Raw genomic sequence first — 20552 nt, 5'->3', positions numbered from 1 at the left:
CACTATCAACAAGGCAGGTCCTACAGGCCCTAGTTTCTACCTTCTTAACATCACTATCAACAAGGCAGGTCCTACAGGCCCTAGTTTCTACCTTCTTAACAACACTATCAACAAGGCAGGTCCTACAGGCCCTAGTTTCTACCTTCTTAACAACACTATCAACAAGGCAGGTCCTACAGGCCCTAGTTTCTACCTTCTTAACAACACTATCAACAAGGCAGGTCCTACAGGCCCTAGTTTCTACCTTCTTAACAACACAATCAACAAGGCAGGTCCTACAGACCCTAGTTTCTACCTTCTTGACAACACTATCAACAAGGCAGGTCCTGCAGGCCCTAGTTTCTACCTTCTTAACAACAATATCAACAAGGCAGGTCCTGCAGGCCTGGATTTATTCTCACACCTGGACTACTGTTCAGTCGTGTGGTCAGGTGCCACAAAGAGGGACTTGGTAAAATTGCAGTTGGCTCAGAACAGGGCAGCACAGCTGGCTCACAACAGGGCAGCACAGCTATCCCTTAAATATACACGGGGAGCTAATATTAATGACATGCATGTTAATCTCTCACTGCTCAACGTGGAGGAGAGATTGACTTCATCACTACTTGTTTTTGTAAAAGGTGTCAGTTTAAAATACTAGCACACAGCTCAGACACCCATCCATACCCCACAAGACATGCCACCAGAGGTCTCTTCACAGTCCCCAAGTCCAGAACAGACTATGGGAGGCACACAGTACTACATAGAGCCATGACTACATGGAACTCTATTCCACATCAGGTAACTGATGCAGCAGGAGAATCAGATTTAAAAAGCAGGTAAAAATACACCTTATGGAACAGCGGGGACTGTGAAGAGACACAAACATAGGAGCATACACACACACACACGTACACATAGATTTTGAATTGTACATATGTGATAGTGGAGTGGTCTGAGGGCACACAGTCTGAAGGTATTGTAATGTTGTTAAAATTGTATAAACGGCCTTAGTTTTTCTGGACCCCAGGAAAAGTAGCTGCTGCCTTGGCAGGGACTAACGGAGATCCATAATAAACCCCAGGAAGAGTAGCTGCTGCCTTGGCAGGAACTAATGGGGATCCATAATAAACCCCAGGAAGAGTAGCTGCTGCCTTGGCAGGAACTAATGGGGATCCATAATAAATACAAATAGCAGATCTGACAGACATGGTTCAGAACAGCTTTACAAGCTCTAAATCATGTTAATAACAGCCTTATGTCATTACTATGACATTACATTATGATGTAGTGTTAGTGATTCCAGCCAGGCAGACAACACTAGACTAGCGAGCCTGGCACTAAACCGAAACACTTCCATGGGAGTTACTGTACTTATATTTAGGATAGAAACAACCATGCTACTGATATCGAGACAATATCATTAACAAGCTGATATCCCAACCAGAAGCCATGGATTACAGGTAACATCCGCACCGAGCTAAAAGGCTAGAGTTGCCGCTTTCAAGGAGAGGAAGGTCCAAAACATCGTCAGAGACTCCAGTCACCCAAATCATAGACTCTCCTCTCTGCCAAGTCTAAGTCCAAAAGGCTCCTTAACAGCTTCTACCCCCAAACCATCAGACTGCTGAATCAAATGGCCAACGGACTATTTACATTGCCCCCCCCCTTTTGTTTTCTATTTAACCAGGCAAGTCAGTCAATAAGAACAAATTGTTATTTACAATGACTGCCTTCCCCGGACGACGCTGGGCCAATTGTGCACCGCCCTATGGGACTCCCAATCACGGCCAGTTGTGATACAGCCTGGAATTGAACCAGGGTCTGTAGTGACGCCTCTAGCACTGAGATACGGTGCCTTAGACCGCTGAGCGACTCGGGACTCAGAGTTCGTACCCTGCTGCTACTCGCCGTTTATTATCTATCTATTGTACACATTACCTCGACTAACCTGAATCCCCGCATGCACATTGACTCTGTACCGCTACCCCCCTGTATATAGCCTCCACATTGACTCTGTACCGGTAACCCCTGTATATAGCCTCCACATTGACTCTGTACCGGTACCCCCTGTATATAGCCTCCACATTGACTCTGTACCGGTACCCCCTGTATATAGTCTCCACATTGACTCTGTACCGGTACCCCCTGTATATAGCCTCCACATTGACTCTGTACAGTAACACCCTGTATATAGCCTCCACATTGACTCTGTACCGTAACACCCTGTATATAGCCTCCACATTGACTCTGTACCGGTACCCCCTGTATATAGCCTCCACATTGACTCTGTACCGGTGCCCCCTGTATATAGCCTCCACATTGACTCTGTACCGGTACCCCCTGTATATAGCCTCCACATTGACTCTGTACCGGTACCCCCTGTATATAGCCTCCACATTGACTCTGTACCGGTACCCCCTGTATATAGCCTCCACATTGACTCAGTACCGGTACCCCCTGTATATAGCCTCCACATTGACTCTGTACCGTAACACCCTGTATATAGCCTCCACATTGACTCTGTACCGGTACCCCCTGTATATAGCCTCCACATTGACTCTGTACCGGTGCCCCCTGTATATAGCCTCCACATTGACTCTGTACCGGTACCCCCTGTATATTGCCTCCACACTGACTCTGTACCGGTACCCCCTGTATATAGCCTCCACATTGACTCTGTACCGGTGCCCCCTGTATATAGCCTCCACATTGACTCTGTACCGGTACCCCCTGTATATAGGCTCCACATTGACTCTGTACCGGTACCCCCTGTATATAGCCTCCACATTGACTCTGTACCGGTACCCCCTGTATATAGCCTCCACATTGACTCTGTACCGTAATACCCTGTATATAGCCTCCACATTGACTCTGTACCGGTACCCCCTGTATATAGCCTCCACATTGACTCAGTACCGGTACCCCCTGTATATAGCCTCCACATTGACTCTGTACCGTAACACCCTGTATATAGCCTCCACATTGACTCTGTACCGGTACCCCCTGTATATAACCTCCACATTGACTCTGTACCGGTGCCCCCTGTATATAGCCTCCACATTGACTCTGTACCGGTACCCCCTGTATATAGCCTCCACATTGACTCTGTACCGGTACCCCCTGTATATAGCCTCCACATTGACTCTGTACCGGTACCCCCTGTATATAGCCTCCACATTGACTCTGTACCGTAATACCCTGTATATAGCCTCCACATTGACTCTGTACCGTAATACCCTGTATATACCCCTCATATATAGCCTATAAGAGAGGGACGGCGGGGGGAGAGGGACGTCATCTTGTCTGTATATATATATATATATATACACACACACAACTATGAGTATGCACCCTACCAGGCAGGTACACTATATATACAAAAGTATGTGGACACCCATTCAAATTAGTGCATTTGGCTATTTCAGCCACACCCGTTGCTGACAGGTGTATAAAATTGAGCACACAGCCATGCAATCTCCATAGACAAACATTGGCAGTAGAATGGCCCTTACTGAAGAGCTCTGTGAATTTCAACATGGCATCATCATAGGATGCCACCTTTCCAGCCAGTCAGTTCGTCAGATTTAGAGCCTCCCCCCTGGTCAACTGTAAGTGCTGTCATTGTGAAGTGAAAACAACTAGGAGCAAAAACGGCTCAGCCGCGAAGTGGTAGGCCGCACAAGCTCACAGAACGGGACCGCCGAGTACTGAAGCAAGTAAAAATGATCTGTCCTCAGTTCCAACACTCACTACGGTACTAAACTGCCTCTGGAAGCAACGTCAGCACAATAACAGTTTTTTCGGGAGCTTCATGAAATGGGTTTCCAGGGCCGAGCAGCCGCCTAAGATCACCATGCTCAATGCCAAGCGTCGGCAGGAGGGGTGTAAAGCTCGCTGCCATTGGACTCTGGAGCAGTGGAAACGCGTTCTCTGGAGTGACGAATCACGCTTCACCATCTGGCAGTCTGACAGACAAATCTGGTTTTGGCGGATGCCAGGAGAACACTACCTGCCCCAATGCATAGTGCCAACTGTAAAGTTTGGTGGAGGAGGAATAATGGTCTGGGACTGTTTTTCATGGTTCAGGCCCCTTAGTTCCAGTGAAGGGAAATCTTAACACTACAGCATACAATGACATTCTAGATGATTCTGTGCTTCCAACTTTGTGGCAACAGTTTGGGGAAGACCCTTTCCTGTTTCAGCATGACAATGCCCCTGTGCACAAAGCGAGGTCCATACAGAAATGGTTTGTCGAGATCGGTGTGTAGGGAACTTGACTGGCCTGCACAGAGCCCTGACCTCAACCCCATCGATCACCTTTGGGATGAATTGGAACGTCGAATGCGAGCCAGGCCTAATCGCCCAACATCAGTGCCCGACCTCACTAATTCTCTTGTGGCTGAATGGAAGCAAGTCCCAGCAGCAATGTTCCAACATCTAGTGGAAAGCCTTCCCAGAAGAGTGGAGGCAGTTATAGCAGCAATGATCCAACATCTAGTGGAAAGCCTTCCCAGAAGAGTGGAGGCTGTTATAGCAGCAATGTTCCAACATCTAGTGGAAAGCCTTCCCAGAAGAGTGGAGGCTGTTATAGCAGCAATGTTCCAACATCTAGTGGAAAGCCTTCCCAGAAGAGTGGAGGCTGTTATAGCAGCAATGTTCCAACATCTAGTGGAAAGCCTTCCCAGAAGAGTGGAGGCTGTTATAGGAGCAATGTACCAACATCTAGTGGAAAGCCTTCCCAGAAGAGTGGAGGCTGTTATAGCAGCGAAGGGGGACCAAGTCCATATCAATGCCCATGATTTTGTAATGAGAAGTTCGACGAGCAGGTGTCCACATACTTTTGATCATGTAGTGTATATCGGGTTGATGCCTAGTTTTCTAATACAGTAATAAAGTAGTGTAATGGCTAACCCCTAGCATGAAGTGGGAATAATGGAGACCGTTTGGGTTACCAGGCTACTGGGATTCAGCAGGTGGCAACCCAGGGATCATTTCAAATGAGCTACGACAGACAGCCTCCATAAAACACATCATCAAAACAAGGATCACAGCTACACCTTCATTACTTTGAATATTTCTGGTATCGGCCAGGTTTCGTGATATTCGCACGAATAATAACGCATCGCTCAACTGGCATCCATGATGTGAGAGAGATGTGAGAGAGATTTGAGAGAGATTTGAGAGAGAGAGAGATGTGAGAGATAGATGTGAGAGAGAGATGTGAGAGAGATTTGAGAGAGAGATTTGAGAGAGAGATTTGAGAGAGAGAGATTTGAGAGAGATGTGAGAGAGATTTGAGAGAGATTTGAGAGAGAGAGAGATGTGAGAGATAGATGTGAGAGAGAGATGTGAGAGAGATTTGAGAGAGAGATTTGAGAGAGAGATTTGAGAGAGAGAGATTTGAGAGAGATGTGAGAGAGATGTGAGAGAGATGTGAGAGAGAGGTGAGAGAGGTGTGTGAGAGACTTGAGAGAGATTTGAGAGAGAGATTTGAGAGAGAGATTTGAGAGAGAGAGATTTGAGAGAGAGATTTGAGAGAGATGTGAGAGAGAGATGAGAGAGGTGTGTGAGAGACGTGAGAGAGATGTGAGAGAGGTTTGAGAGAGAATGTGAGAGAGGTTTGAGAGGTGTGTTGCCCCTGTTCAGCAGATGATACAGTGAAGCAGGGCAGCGTAATACTGAATGACACATTGTAGTCTTGCACCAAAGGGTTAATGTTAACGCGCCTAAATATCTTCTCCTGATTTGAAAACGCCTGTTTGCAATAAGTGATCGAAAAAAGAAAGTGATCGATCAGTGACGGATAATTAAACGTACAAATGACGTCGTAACAACATTTAAAATAAAGCAAAAAAAGACCTGTCAGACTTCCATTATTATCGACGAGCTAAACTGATGAACCTGGCTTGGTGAAACACACTCCAGAGAATAGAATTACTTTCAAATACATGCTGTGAAAATGTTGAAGCCATTTGGATCATTTTCCAGAGAAAATGTAGACAGCAAGCCAGCACTGCAATGTGTATGAACGGCCAGTTGTTCAGAGTGTCTGTGTGGAGGACAGCGGGCTGCTATTGTCATGTCCTGCTGTCAGAGGACTTTTATAACGTCCACAGACCATAAAACACCACAGTACTGTGTGGTTTAACGACGGGACAGGCTAAAACATGATGGAGATGTTTAGCTACTGTCTGTCCTGCTGTCAGAGGACTTTTATAACGTCCACAGACCATAAAACACCACAGTACTGTGTGGTTTAACGACGGGACAGGCTAAAACATGATGGAGATGTTTAGCTACTGTCTGTCCTGCTGTCAGAGGACTTTTATAACGTCCACAGACCATAAAACACCACAGTACTGTGTGGTTTAACGACGGGACAGGCTAAAACATGATGGAGATGTTTAGCTACTGTCTTGTCCTGCTGTCAGAGGACTTTTATAACGTCCACAGACCATAAAACACCACAGTACTGTGTGGTTTAACGACGGGACAGGCTAAAACATGATGGAGATGTTTAGCTACTGTCTGTCCTGCTGTCAGAGGACTTTTATAACGTCCACAGACCATAAAACACCACAGTACTGTGTGGTTTAACGACGGGACAGGCTAAAACATGATGGAGATGTTTAGCTACTGTCTTGTCCTGCTGTCAGAGGACTTTTATAACGTCCACAGACCATAAAACACCACAGTACTGTGTGGTTTAACGACGGGACAGGCTAAAACATGATGGAGATGTTTAGCTACTGTCTGTCCTGCTGTCAGAGGACTTTTATAACGTCCACAGACCATAAAACACCACAGTACTGTGTGGTTTAACGACGGGACAGGCTAAAACATGATGGAGATGTTTAGCTACTGTCTGTCCTGCTGTCAGAGGACTTTTATAACGTCCACAGACCATAAAACACCACAGTACTGTGTGGTTTAACGACGGGACAGGCTAAAACATGATGGAGATGTTTAGCTACTGTCTGTCCTGCTGTCAGAGGACTTTTATAACGTCCACAGACCATAAAACACCACAGCACATACAGATGGAAAACCAGCATGAAATACAACCCAGTTATCCGAACAAAGCTTCGTATTTAGGTGAATATATTACAGAGTAAATATATCGGTGTTATTCGGTAAAATGTCCCGACCCAGTCATGTATGTTTAACTCCGCCTTCCTTCTTCAGCGGCCTCGTTTTTCTGGTAAATTCACATGTCGACAAAGATAACCTGTCAAACGTTCAAATCCCCCTGCAAAACACACCGTGGACGGACAGAAAAACAACACGATACATTCAGGCGTTTACCTTCCGTGAAACCAGTCCTTGCACGCGTCACATTCGATCATAAACTGGGTAACGTCGTACGGTAATCTGCAGATGCAATATACTGGTACAGTCGCCATGTTAGATCACTGACAACAACGTTGGATCGGAGAGAGAGACGGGGAGAGAGAGAGAGAGAGAGAGAGAGACGGGGGAGAGAGACGGAGAGGAAGAGACGGAGGGAGGGAGAGAGAGACGGGGAGAGAGAGAGACGGAGGGAGGGAGAGAGAGACGGGGAGAGAGAGACGAAGGGAGAGAGACGGAGGGGGAGAGAGAGAGACGGAGGGAGGGAGAGAGAGACGGGGAGAGAGAGACGAAGGGAGAGAGGGAGAGAGACGGAGGGGGAGAGAGAGAGACGGAGAGGGAGAGAGACGGGGGGAGAGAGAGAGACGAAGGGAGAGAGGGAGAGAGACGGAGAGGGAGAGAGACGGAGGGAGAGAGACGGAGGGAGAGAGAGACGGGGAGAGAGACGGAGAGAGAGAGACGGAGAGGGAGAGAGAGAGACGGAGAGGAAGAGAGAAGGAGAGAGACGGAGGGAGAGAGAGAGACCGGGCAGCAGCAACTCTACTGCAACAAAATGCAATATGAAGATCTTCCACAAGCAGAAGCTAGTCAGTTCCGCTGGACATTAAATCCAGAAGTCCATGATCCGCTGCTCTTGCATTGACTTGGTTATCGTGCTGATTTAGCACAGAGGTCGATAGTGTTCCTGAAGTGCATCATTGTTTCCCTGCCCCCTGGTGCCTGTAATATCCAGCCGCTCATAAACCAACATCAAATGTACCATCAAATGTAATATCAAATGTAATATCAAATGTAACATCAAATGTAACATCAAATGTAATATCAAATGTAACATCAAATGTAACATCAAATGTAATATCAAATGTAACATCAAATGTAACATCAAATGTATCCTTGTTGCGTTGTAATATATGTTACGTCAGCGGTCGTCCTGGATGGCTCGCATCAGATCAATGAATGGCATTAACCGGGCATCCCGGGACTTTCCAAACCGACAAGCTCGAGCTTTGCTTTTTATCGGTAGAAATCGAGCAACCGGAATCGACCAAAATTACCGATTCTTTACCTGATCAAATACAGATCGTTTCCGTATCACCGCGAGACATGATGATGGAGATGAAATGCCAACAGTTATGATTAAAATCCTCCTATAACCTACATTTTGTCTTTTATGATATCAATCTGTTTGATTTATTAACAACATAGGAATGAATAAATATGAATATTACATCTACTCTTGATTTGGGGTGAAAGAAGTGTAGGAGCTGTCTTTTTCCAAGTCGGTCCATTAAACTATGTTCACCGAAATTCACAAATGACATTATGCTATAGACACCTGTTTATTCACACTTAATTAAGGGTTTATTCACATTTTCATGACTATTGTTATAGCCTTAAAACTAAGCATGATTGACACTGGAAGGCTGCTGTGTCTGATCCCATGCAGACCTACCATCTCCTGCCGTTGTGCCCTTGATCAAGGCACTTCACCCCCCAACAAAGTACAACTGAACTGTTAGTCACATGTGGTCAACCCTCCATCTGGAGAGATCCTGGCTGTGCAGGGCTGTGGAGGGGCAGGGCTGTGGAGAGGGCTGTGGAGGGCTGTGGAGGGCTGTGGAGGGCAGGGCTGTGGAGAGGGCTGTGGAGGGCTGTGCAGGGGGCTGTGCAGGGCTGTGCGGCGCTGTGCTGGGCTGTGCAGGGCAGGGCTGTGCGGGGCTGTCTGTGCAGGGCTGTGCGGGGCTGTGCAGGGCTGTGCAGGGCTGGCTGTGCAGGGCTGTGCGGGGCTGGCTGTGCAGGGCTGTGCGGGGCTGTGCGGGGCTGTGCAGGGCTGTGCAGGGCTGGCTGTGCAGGGCTGTGCGGGGCTGTCTGTGCAGGGCTGTGCAGGGCTGTGCGGGGCTGGCTGTGCAGGGCTGTGCGGGGCTGTCTGTGCAGGGCTGTGCAGGGCTGTGCGGGGCTGTCTGTGCAGGGCTGTGCAGGGCTGTCTGTGCAGGGCTGTGCAGGGCTGTGCGGGGCTGTCTGTGCAGGGCTGTGCAGGGCTGTGCAGGGCTGGCTGTGCAGGGCTGTGCGGGGCTGTCTGTGCAGGGCTGTGCAGGGCTGTGCAGGGCTGGCTGTGCAGGGCTGTGCGGGGCTGTCTGTGCAGGGCTGTGCAGGGCTGTGCGGGGCTGTCTGTGCAGGGCTGTGCAGGGCTGTCTGTGCAGGGCTGTGCAGGGCTGTCTGTGCAGGGCTGTCTGTGCAGGGCTGTGCAGGGCTGGCTGTGCAGGGCTGTGCGGGGCTGTCTGTGCAGGGCTGTGCAGGGCTGTGCAGGGCTGGCTGTGCAGGGCTGTGCGGGGCTGTCTGTGCAGGGCTGTGCAGGGCTGTGCGGGGCTGTCTGTGCAGGGCTGTGCAGGGCTGTCTGTGCAGGGCTGTGCAGGGCTGTCTGTGCAGGGCTGTGCAGGGCTGTGCGGGGCTGTCTGTGCAGGGCTGTGCAGGGCTGTCTGTGCAGGGCTGTGCACGCTTGGCTTTTGATCCAGCGCTGAAACACCCAAGTCTGCTTATCAACTTCCTGTTGAACAGATGATGTTCAGGCTACAATGTAGTTAGAGCAGAGCTGGAACAAAAGCCTGCACACCCAGTAGCTATCCTGGAGGATGGTTGGCCACCGTTGATATAAAATATTACAACAACACAGCCAAATACTTTTGTTTTTATAAAATGATTCCCTCATTTAATGAATCGGGATCAAATGGAGAAGGCAGGCTATGCACGGGAATTTTTTTAATGAAATATATTCACTACTGTAAATCGCTCTCGATAAGAGCGTCTGCTAAATGACTAAAATGTAAAATGTAAATGTACTTCAAAGCAAGTTATCTAAGTAGACATGTTTATACAGTATCAGGCTCAAATAATCATGTTTTAGGGGAAAAATCTATGCAGAGCAAGATGTTTGTCAATTAGACTTTTCTTAGAATGTGTTTTAACGTTGCCGCATTTACATGGCTACTGTTTAATAGAGAGGGATCCCATCTTTCCAATGGTCCAGGTTTATTTAGGCTCTACAGTGACTGTGGAAAGGCGACAACGACATGAATGCGTAGTTATCTATGGTTAACGAGAGAGAAACGGCTGCTGAATTATGGCCCCTCAGACACGCACTGAAGGGTCATTACGATAATGGCTGGTGTGTTTATTTTTAACTGATTGATAATATTTTAAAGTGTGCCTTTATGAATGACTTTTAACAATTCTTTTTTACTTTTCATGACCTTAGAACAGCGCATTTTGCTCATTCAGGCTGGCGCATTTTCAATCTGCGCATATCTCCAACAGTCTACTGTCACGCATAGATTCACAGACTAGCTGCAAATAAATGTGAACAAAACGGAATCAGGAAATGAATGCCCACTCTACATTGCTATTCAATGCAGATCCCGCCTTCATTCTGCTTTGATCAACCTTTTCTTTGCCTCCGTTTGTGAATCTGTGACGCGAAAGGCTACTTTGCTTTATAGAGGAACTGGTACGCAATTACTCTCAAATTAAAACCTTGTTAAAGTTGGTTGGAGTTTCAATATTCGAACCTTCAAAACTTCAATAAGTCACGAACGATTTGAGCTACATATCTCAGGTTAGGCTCCCTATGGAGGAAAATAAGTATTTTCCCAATTCCGACCCGAGTTTCATAATCACACGGCAACGATATAAGCAGCCTGGCGGACCGTCAACTCAACTATTTAGGGACTGTCCACAAAGTGCATGATCACAATACGCAAAATTCAATAGCTCTTAGCAAACTCATTTCAATTGTCCATTATTCCTTACTTGCTGACCAAACGCGTGCGCCATCGCGCACAAGTTGATTTTGTTCACCCACACCAGACATTATCAGGACATGCAGGTCAAAACAAACTCCAAACCAATTATAATAATTTGGGGACAGGTCGAAAACCATTAAACATTCATGTCAATTTAGCTAGCTAGCTTGCTGTTGCTAGCTAATTTGTCCTGGGATATAAACATTGGGTTGTTATTTTACCTGAAATGCTCAAGGTCAACGACACCGACAATTAATCCACAGATAAAACAATAAAACGAATTTGTTTCTCATCATCTCCTTCCTTCCGGCTTCTTTTTCTTCTTTGGCAACCAACTTTACAGTGTATTACCACAAAGATGAACTGAGTGTGGACCTCAGTTCATCTTTCAATCACCTATGTGGGTATATGCTCCTAAAAACCAATGAGATGGGAGAGGCTGGACTTGCAGCGCGTTGAGTGTCACAAATAGAACCAAGTTCTATTTTAGCGCCTGGCCACGCAGACGCGCGCGAGCAGAGTGGGTGCAATTATTGAATTACATGTGTAAATGTATTTTTGCGGCGTGAGCGGTGTGGTCAGCATGTTACATAGAGAGGCGTGTTGCACACTCTTTGGTTTTCTCAAAATAACATTTATATATATATATATACACACATTTATAAAAATCCCTTAACATTCAATAGCTCTTTGATCACATGACCTAGGCACCTCAAACCAACTTTGTATTATTCAAAGGGGAGGGACACACATTGAACAGACAACAAAAAAAGTTTCATTACTTTAAGTTTGCTGACGCCACAAAGGTGGTAGGCCTGATCACCGACAATGATGAGACAGCCTATAGGGAGGAGGTCAGAGACCTGGCAGTGTGGTGCCAGGACAACAACCTCTCCCTCAACGTGAGCAAGACAAAGGAGATGATCGTGGACTACAGGGAAAAGGAGGGCCGAACAGGCCCCCATTAACATCCACGGGGCTGTAGAGGAGCAGGTCGAGAGTTTTAAGTTCCTTGGTGTCCACATCACCAACGAACTATCATGGTCCAAACACACCAAGACAGTCGTGAAGAGGCCACGACAACATATTTTCTCCCTCAGGAGAAAAGATTTGGCATGGGTCCCCAGATCCTCAAAAAGTTCAACAGCTGCACCATCGAGAGCATCCTGACCGGTTCCATCACTGCCTGATATGGCAAATGCTCGGCAAATGCTCGGTACCCGACTGTAAGGCACTACAGAGGGTAGTGCGTACAGCCCAGTACATGACTGGGGCCAAGCTTCCTTCCATCCAGGAAGCTTGGCGGTGTCAGAGGAAGGCGGTGTCAGAGGAAGGCTCAAATAAATTGTCAAAGACTCCAGTCACCCAAGTCATAGACTGTTCTCTTTGCTACCGCACAGCAAGTGGTACCGGAGCGCCAAGTCTAGGACCAAAAGGCTCCTTTAACAGCTTTCTACCCCGAAGCCATCAGACTGCTGAACAATGAATAAAATGGCCACCTGGACTATTTGCCTTGTTTTTACACTGCTGCTACTCTCTGTTTATCATCTATGCATAGTCACTGTACAAATTACCTCGACTAACCTGTACCCCCGCGCATTAACTCGCTACCATGTGTATAGCCTTGTTTTAGTTATTTTATTGTGTGTATTTAAAAAAACATTATTATCATATTTTCTTTAACTCTTTTTCTAGAACTGCATTGTAGGTTAACGGCTTGTAAGTAAGCATTTCACGGTAAGGTATTCTGCGCATGTAACAAATACAATTTGATTTGATAACTTTATGCTATTGAACAGGCCTGGGCAAAGGCCGGCCCGGGGGCGTATTCGGCCCTCGACCTGATTCAATACGGCCCGCGGAATCATGATCACATAAAGCTAGGCTTGCGCAAAAAAAAATGTTTTTCAAAGAAAATTTAATTAGACAATGAATGTAGGGTGTTCCAGCAGAGTGGACGTTGAAATATTTATTTATTAAGGTATCAGGAAAAGCTGGGTGCAAAGAGAGCATCACTGTCTTGAAAGATTACAACTTGTCCCGACACTTCCAGATGAAGTATAGGAATATCAGGGATACAAACTAGTCACCTTTCGGTAAAATTCGCCGTTTTGAATCCAAAATAGATGAATCACGTGATTCGAGTAGATCCGATGAGAAAAGTTTGGGAGGGATCACTACTGGCTGTAAGCGAATGAGTGAAGCGCGTTTGTATGGAAGGCCAAAAGGTTCAAATCGTCTTAGCAAGACAAGTCTTAATACTTGAAATTATAATTTTTCACTTGCTTTTTTCAAGTGTCAAATGACATTTTTTTGTACATATGATTTTTTCACCTGTCCGGTGTGTTTACAGGTGATTAGAACGCTTGTTATGGTCATTTCTACACACGTTTATTACACCTGTTCAGTGTTCATTACACCGTTCATTACACCTGTTCAGTGTTCATTACACCTGTTCAGTGTTCATTACACCTGTTCGGTGTTCATTACTCCTGTTCATTACACCTGTTCAGTGTTCATTACACCTGTTCAGTGTTCATTGCACCTGTTCAGTGTTCATTACACCTGTTCAGTGTTTATTACACCGTTCATTACACCTGTTCAGTGTTCATTACACCTGTTCAGTGTTCATTACACCTGTTCAGTGTTCATTACACCTGTTCAGTGTTCATTACACCTGTTCAGTGTTCGTTACACCTGTTCATTACTCCTGTTCAGTGTTCATTACACCTGTTCAGTGTTCATTACACCTGTTCAGTGTTCATTACACCGTTCATTGCACCTGTTCAGTGTTCGTTACACCTGTTCATTATTCCTGTTCAGTGTTCATTACACCTGTTCATTACACCTGTTCAGTGTTCATTACAGCTGTTCAGTGTTCATTACACCTGTTCAGTGTTCATTGCACCTGTTCATTACACCTGTTCAGTGTCATTACACCTGTTCAGTGTTCATTACACCTGTTCAGTGTTCATTACACCTGTTCAGTGTTCATTACACCTGTTCAGTGTTCATTGCACCTGTTCATTACACCTGTTCAGTGTTCATTATACCTGTTCAGTGTTCATTACACCTGTTCATTACACCTGTTCAGTGTTCATTACACCTGTTCAGTGTTCATTACACCTGTTCATTACACCTGTTCAGTGTTCATTATACCTGTTCAGTGTTCATTACACCTGTTCATTACACCTGTTCAGTGTTCATTGCACCTGTTCAGTGTTCATTACACCTGTTCAGTGTTCATTACACCTGTTCAGTGTTCATTACACCTGTTCAGTGTTCATTACACCTGTTCAGTGTTCATTACACCTGTTCAGTGTTCATTGCACCTGTTCAGTGTTCATTACACCTGTTCATTACACCTGTTCAGTGTTCATTATACCCGTTCAGTGTTCATTACACCTGTTCAGTGTTCATTATACCTGTTCAGTGTTCATTACACCTGTTCAGTGTTCATTACACCTGTTCATTACACCTGTTCAGTGTTCATTACACCTGTTCAGTGTTCATTACACCTGTTCAGTGTTCATTACACCTGTTCAGTGTTTATTACACCTGTTCAGTGTTCATTACACCTGTTCAGTGTTCATTACACCTGTTCAGTGTTCATTACACCTGTTCATTACACCTGTTCAGTGTTCATTACACCTGTTCAGTGTTCATTACACCTGTTCATTACACCTGTTCAGTGTTCATTACACCTGTTCAGTGTCATTACACCTGTTCAGTGTTCATTACACCTGTTCAGTGTTCATTACACCTGTTCAGTGTTCATTACACCTGTTCAGTGTTCATTACACCTGTTCATTACACCTGTTCAGTGTTCATTACACCTGTTCAGTGTCATTACACCTGTTCAGTGTTCATTACACCTGTTCAGTGTTCATTACACCTGTTCAGTGTTCATTACACCTGTTCAGTGTTCATTATACCTGTTCAGTGTTCATTACACCTGTTCAGTGTTCATTACACCTGTTCAGTGTTCATTACACCTGTTCTGAACAGGTGTAATGAACAGGTGTAATGAACACTGAACAGGTATAATGAACAATGAACAGGTGCAATGAACACTGAACAGGTGTAATGAACACTGAACAGGTGTAATGACACTGAACAGGTGTAATGAACACTGAACAGGTGTAATGAACACTGAACAGGTATAATGAACAATGAACAGGTGCAATGAACACTGAACAGGTGTAATGAACACTGAACAGGTGTAATGACACTGAACAGGTGTAATGAACAGGTGTAATGAACACTGAACAGGTGTAATAAACGTGTGTAGAAATGACCATAACAAGCGTTCTAATCACCTGTAAACACACCGGACAGGTGAAAAAAAAATCACAAGTCAGACAGCGAACGTTGATGCGCTAAATGAGGCGTTGCTTGTTCAACAGGTGGATTCAGGGATGAAGTGTAGCTGGAGTTGGTCCTGGTTTAAACTGGACGCCTCTATAGAGGTGAAAGAAACACCACACACTTTCCCTCTGTCTCACTTCTTCAATACAGTGGATACAAAGGGGTATGCCAGGTGTACTCTCTGCCTGAAAGAGATCAATTATACCAACAAAGGGTACCATGCTCTGCTGGCACGTTGTAGAACAGACGTCCACAGGCAGAAAGTGTACAATGTAATAATGTGCAGACAAAATATATTGTTTTAGTTGTGTTGAACTTGACAGTAACACCTGTATGAGTGAGGGGGGATTATTACATTTTTTACTCAAGACTTGAGTGTCATTTGCAGTAAAGTTTAGGCAACAAATAACATTGGATTGTTTTCTTTACATTTCTTTTTAGCTGTGAGTTCGGTTCACATGAACCACTTTTTATTTTACACACAGAGACTGATCATGTAGATTATATTCTGTTGTTTAATTATTTAAAACCTGCATTTCCCCCTAGCAGGGATTTACTGCATGTTTCACTGCAAAAAGAAAGTGTCACCATTTTGGGCCCTCAGCAGTTGTTATCCCAGGAATATGTCTTCTGAGCAGAGGGCAAGTGCATCGAAAGAGCTGCTTTCTCCGTTGCAAAAGCAGCAAGGACTTTTCACAAAACTGCATTCAGCAAACGACGGAATTGCGAGAGCAAGCTATGTACTGCCCCACAAAATTGCTCAACATAGCAAGCCATTCGCTGAGGGCGAATTCATTAAAGAATGTTTAATTGACTTTGCAGCAATAATTTGCCACAAGAAGGAGCTGTTTGAAAATGTTTCTCTGTCAACACTAACAGTGACACAGCGTGTTGAGGACATCACAGAGAATATGGAACAACAGTTGAAAGAAGGTAAAGGATTTCTCCTATTTCTCCTCGGCCCTGGATGAGAGCAGTGATGCACGTGGCACGGGACAGTTGTTGATATTGTTATGAGGCAAAACCCCAAAACCCCATAACCCCATAACTCCATAACCCCATAACTCCAGAACTCCATAACTCCATAACTCCATAACTCCATAACTCCATAACTCCATAACCCCAGAACTCCAGAACCCCATAACTCCAGAACCCCATAACTCCATAACTCCATAACTCCATAACTCCATAACTCCAGAACCCCATAACTCCAGAACCCCATAACTCCATAACTCCATAACCCCATAACTCCATAACCCCATAACCCCATAACTCCATAACCCCATAACTCCAGAACCCCAGACTTTGAAATTACAGAGGAGCTTGCTTCACTGAAGAGCACAACCACAGGGAAAGATTTATTGGAGGAGGTTAATAAGTGTGTGGCAAAGCTGGGACTGAGTTTTGAGAAGTTATCCAGTGTGACCACTGATGGGTTCCCAAACTTGACAGGAAAAAACATTGGCCTTTTGAAAAGGATATAAGATCAAGTAGCTGAGCTGAACCCAGATCAGAAAAGGATTTTCCTGCATTGCATTATTCATCAGGAGGTGCTCTGGAAATGTGTTCTGAAAATGAGCCATGTTGTGGATACAGTCACTAAAGTGGTAAACTTCATAAGAGAAAAATCTTTAAACCACAGGCAGTTTGTCTCACTGTTGGAAGAGACAGAGTTGGGTCATGCAGATCTCCCCTACCACACAAACGTGAGATGGCTGAGTTTGGGGAAGGTGACTAAAACGGTGTGGGACCTGAAGTCAGAGATTGCAGAGTTTTTGCAAATGAAAGGAAAATATGTGGATTTCCCTCAACTGCAAGATAAAGAATGGTTGGCTGATTTTTCCTTCCCGTGGACATCATGGCCCTCATGAATTAACTGAATTCCAAACTACAAGGGAAGGGCCTTTTTGCACATCAGATGTACAGCCATGTCAAAGCCTTCAAGGGAAAATTACTCCTCCTGACCCGACAAGTAGAAGCCAACAATCTCACCCACCTTCCAACACTACTAGTCTGTTCCCTATCAGATGAGAACAATCTCACCCACCTTCCTTCCAACACTACTAGTCTGTTCCCTATCAGATGAGAACAATCTCACCCACCTTCCCACACTACTAGTCTGTTCCCTATCAGATGAGAACAATCTCACCCACCTTCCAACACTACTAGTCTGTTCCCTATCAGATGAGAACAATCTCACCCACCTTCCAACACTACTAGTCTGTTCCCTATCAGATCAGAACAATCTCACCCACCTTTCCACACTACTAGTCTGTTCCCTATCAGATGAGAACAATCTCACCCACCCACCTTCCAACACTACTAGTCTGTTCCCTATCAGATGAGAACAATCTCACCCACCCACCTTCCAACACTACTAGTCTGTTCCCTATCAGATCAGAACAATCTCACCCACCTTTCCACACTACTAGTCTGTTCCCTATCAGATGAGAACAATCTCACCCACCCACCTTCCAACACTACTAGTCTGTTCCCTATCAGATGAGAACAATCTCACCCACCTTCCAACACTACTAGTCTGTTCCCTATCAGATGAGAACAATCTCACCCACCTTCCAACACTACTAGTCTGTTCCCTATCAGATGAGAACAATCTCACCCACCTTCCAACACTACTAGTCTGTTCCCTATCAGATGAGAACAATCTCACCCACCTTCCAACACTACTAGTCTGTTCCCTATCAGATGAGAACAATCTCACCCACCTTCCCACACTACTAGTCTGTTCCCTATCAGATGAGAACAATCTCACCCACCTTCCTTCCAACACTACTAGTCTGTTCCCTATCAGATGAGAACAATCTCACCCACCTTCCAACACTACTAGTCTGTTCCCTATCAGATGAGAACAATCTCATCCACCTTCCAACACTACTAGTCTGTTCCCTATCAGATGAGAACAATCTCACCCACCTTCCAACACTACTAGTCTGTTCCCTATCAGATGAGAACAATCTCACCCACCTTCCAACACTACTAGTCTGTTCCCTATCAGATGAGAACAATCTCACCCACCTTCCTTCCAACACTACTAGTCTGTTCCCTATCAGATGAGAACAATCTCACCCACCTTCCTTCCCACACTACTAGTCTGTTCCCTATCAGATGAGAACAATCTCACCCACCTTCCAACACTACTAGTCTGTTCCCTATCAGATGACCAGCGGGAGAAGTATACATCGCTGCTGCGTGCTTTGAATGGTGAGTTTTTTTCGTCGTTTTGAGGATTTCAAAGTGTTGTAAAATGACATGCTGTTGGTCTCCTCTCCTTTCACCTTCAATGTGGACAACGCTCCCACTGACCTACAACTTGACCTTTTCGATCTTCAATCTGATGCTGTGATTGGAGAACTATTCAAATCAATGTTCACTGACGAGGTTCTATGCATCTCTCGATGAACAAAACTTTCCAAAGATTAGGAGTCACGATCAGAAGATGTTTCTACTGTTTGGGTCAATCTATGTACGTAAACAGACATTTTCAGTGATGAAATATTAATTTTAAAAATGTATTTTACTTCACCTTTATTTAACCAGGTAGGCTAACAAGGCAAAGCACAGATTATCTGTTAGACTCCCACCAATCCTGCGCATAGCGACGTCAGAAACTATACCGGACTACACTGCTGTAGTCAATACCCATCAGACTACACTGCTCTAGTCAACACCCATCAGACTACACTGCTCTAGTCAATACCCATCAGACTACACTGCTCTAGTCAATACCCATCAGACTACACTGCTCTAGTCAATAATACCCATCAGACTACACTGCTCTAGTCAATAATACCCATCAGACTACACTGCTCTAGTCAATAATACCCATCAGACTACACTGCTCTACTCAACACCCATCAGACTACACTGCTCTACTCAACACCCATCAGACTACACTGCTCTAGTCAACACCCATCAGACTACACTGCTCTAGTCAATAATACCCATCAGACTACACTGCTCTAGTCAACACCCATCAGACTACACTGCTCTAGTCAATACCCATCAGACTACACTGCTCTAGTCAATAATACCCATCAGACTACACTGCTCTAGTCAATAATACCCATCAGACTACACTGCTCTAGTCAACACCCATCAGACTACACTGCTCTAGTCAATACCCATCAGACTACACTGCTCTAGTCAATAATACCCATCAGACTACACTGCTCTAGTCAATAATACCCATCAGACTACACTGCTCTAGTCAACACCCATCAGACTACACTGCTCTAGTCAATAATACCCATCAGACTACACTGCTCTAGTCAATAATACCCATCAGACTACACTGCTCTAGTCAATACCCATCAGACTACACTGCTCTAGTCAACACCCATCAGACTACACTGCTCTAGTCAATACCCATCAGACTACACTGCTCTAGTCAATACCCATCAGACTACACTGCTCTAGTCAATACCCATCAGACTACACTGCTCTAGTCAATACCCATCAGACTACACTGCTCTAGTCAATAATACCCATCAGACTACACTGCTCTAGTCAATAATACCCATCAGACTACACTGCTCTAGTCAATACCCATCAGACTACACTGCTCTAGTCAATAATACCCATCAGACTACACTGCTCTAGTCAATACCCATCAGACTACACTGCTCTAGTCAATAATACCCATCAGACTACACTGCTCACTGATTGACTAGTTGAATGTAATGTTGAGCTCTCTCTTTGTGTTTTTGTGCATATCCGTTAACAAGACTTCTGTCCGTGTATTTTTCCCTCCGTGTAGTTCATTGCATGTTTAATAATGAAAATACCTACCAAAAGGAGAACATGGATGTGGTTTATTTCCCTACATGTTAAACAAGTAAAATAAGTAGCAAATCTGGACGTGATTTACAGTAGATATATCTGACAACACAGTCATACACATGATGTAGAATCCTGTAATATTTTTATTTTTATACCTTTATTTAAGTAGGCAAGTCAGTTAAGAACAAATTGTTATTTACAATGACGGCCTAGGAACAGTTCTGCCTTGTTCAGGGGGCAGAACGACAGATTTCTACC

General features: G+C 45.0%; 1 protein-coding gene across 1 annotated transcript in view; it reads right to left on the bottom strand.

Annotated features, from left to right (window-relative positions):
- The window catches only part of phf2 (PHD finger protein 2), a 208180-nt gene extending 200677 nt beyond the window's left edge, over positions 1-7503 (bottom strand). The window contains exon 1 of the mRNA XM_045692003.1: positions 7288-7503. Within this exon, the coding sequence (XP_045547959.1) occupies positions 7288-7385 (98 nt within the window). The 5' untranslated portion in view covers positions 7386-7503. The remainder of the gene's footprint in view (positions 1-7287) is intronic.
- Positions 7504-20552: the final 13049 nt, after the last annotated feature.

This window comes from Salmo salar, chromosome ssa12 (genome assembly GCF_905237065.1).
Source record: "Salmo salar chromosome ssa12, Ssal_v3.1, whole genome shotgun sequence".
NCBI lineage: Eukaryota > Metazoa > Chordata > Actinopteri > Salmoniformes > Salmonidae > Salmo > Salmo salar.
Note: the sequence above shows the minus strand (reverse complement) of the source record. Positions and strands in the feature narration are given on the sequence as shown.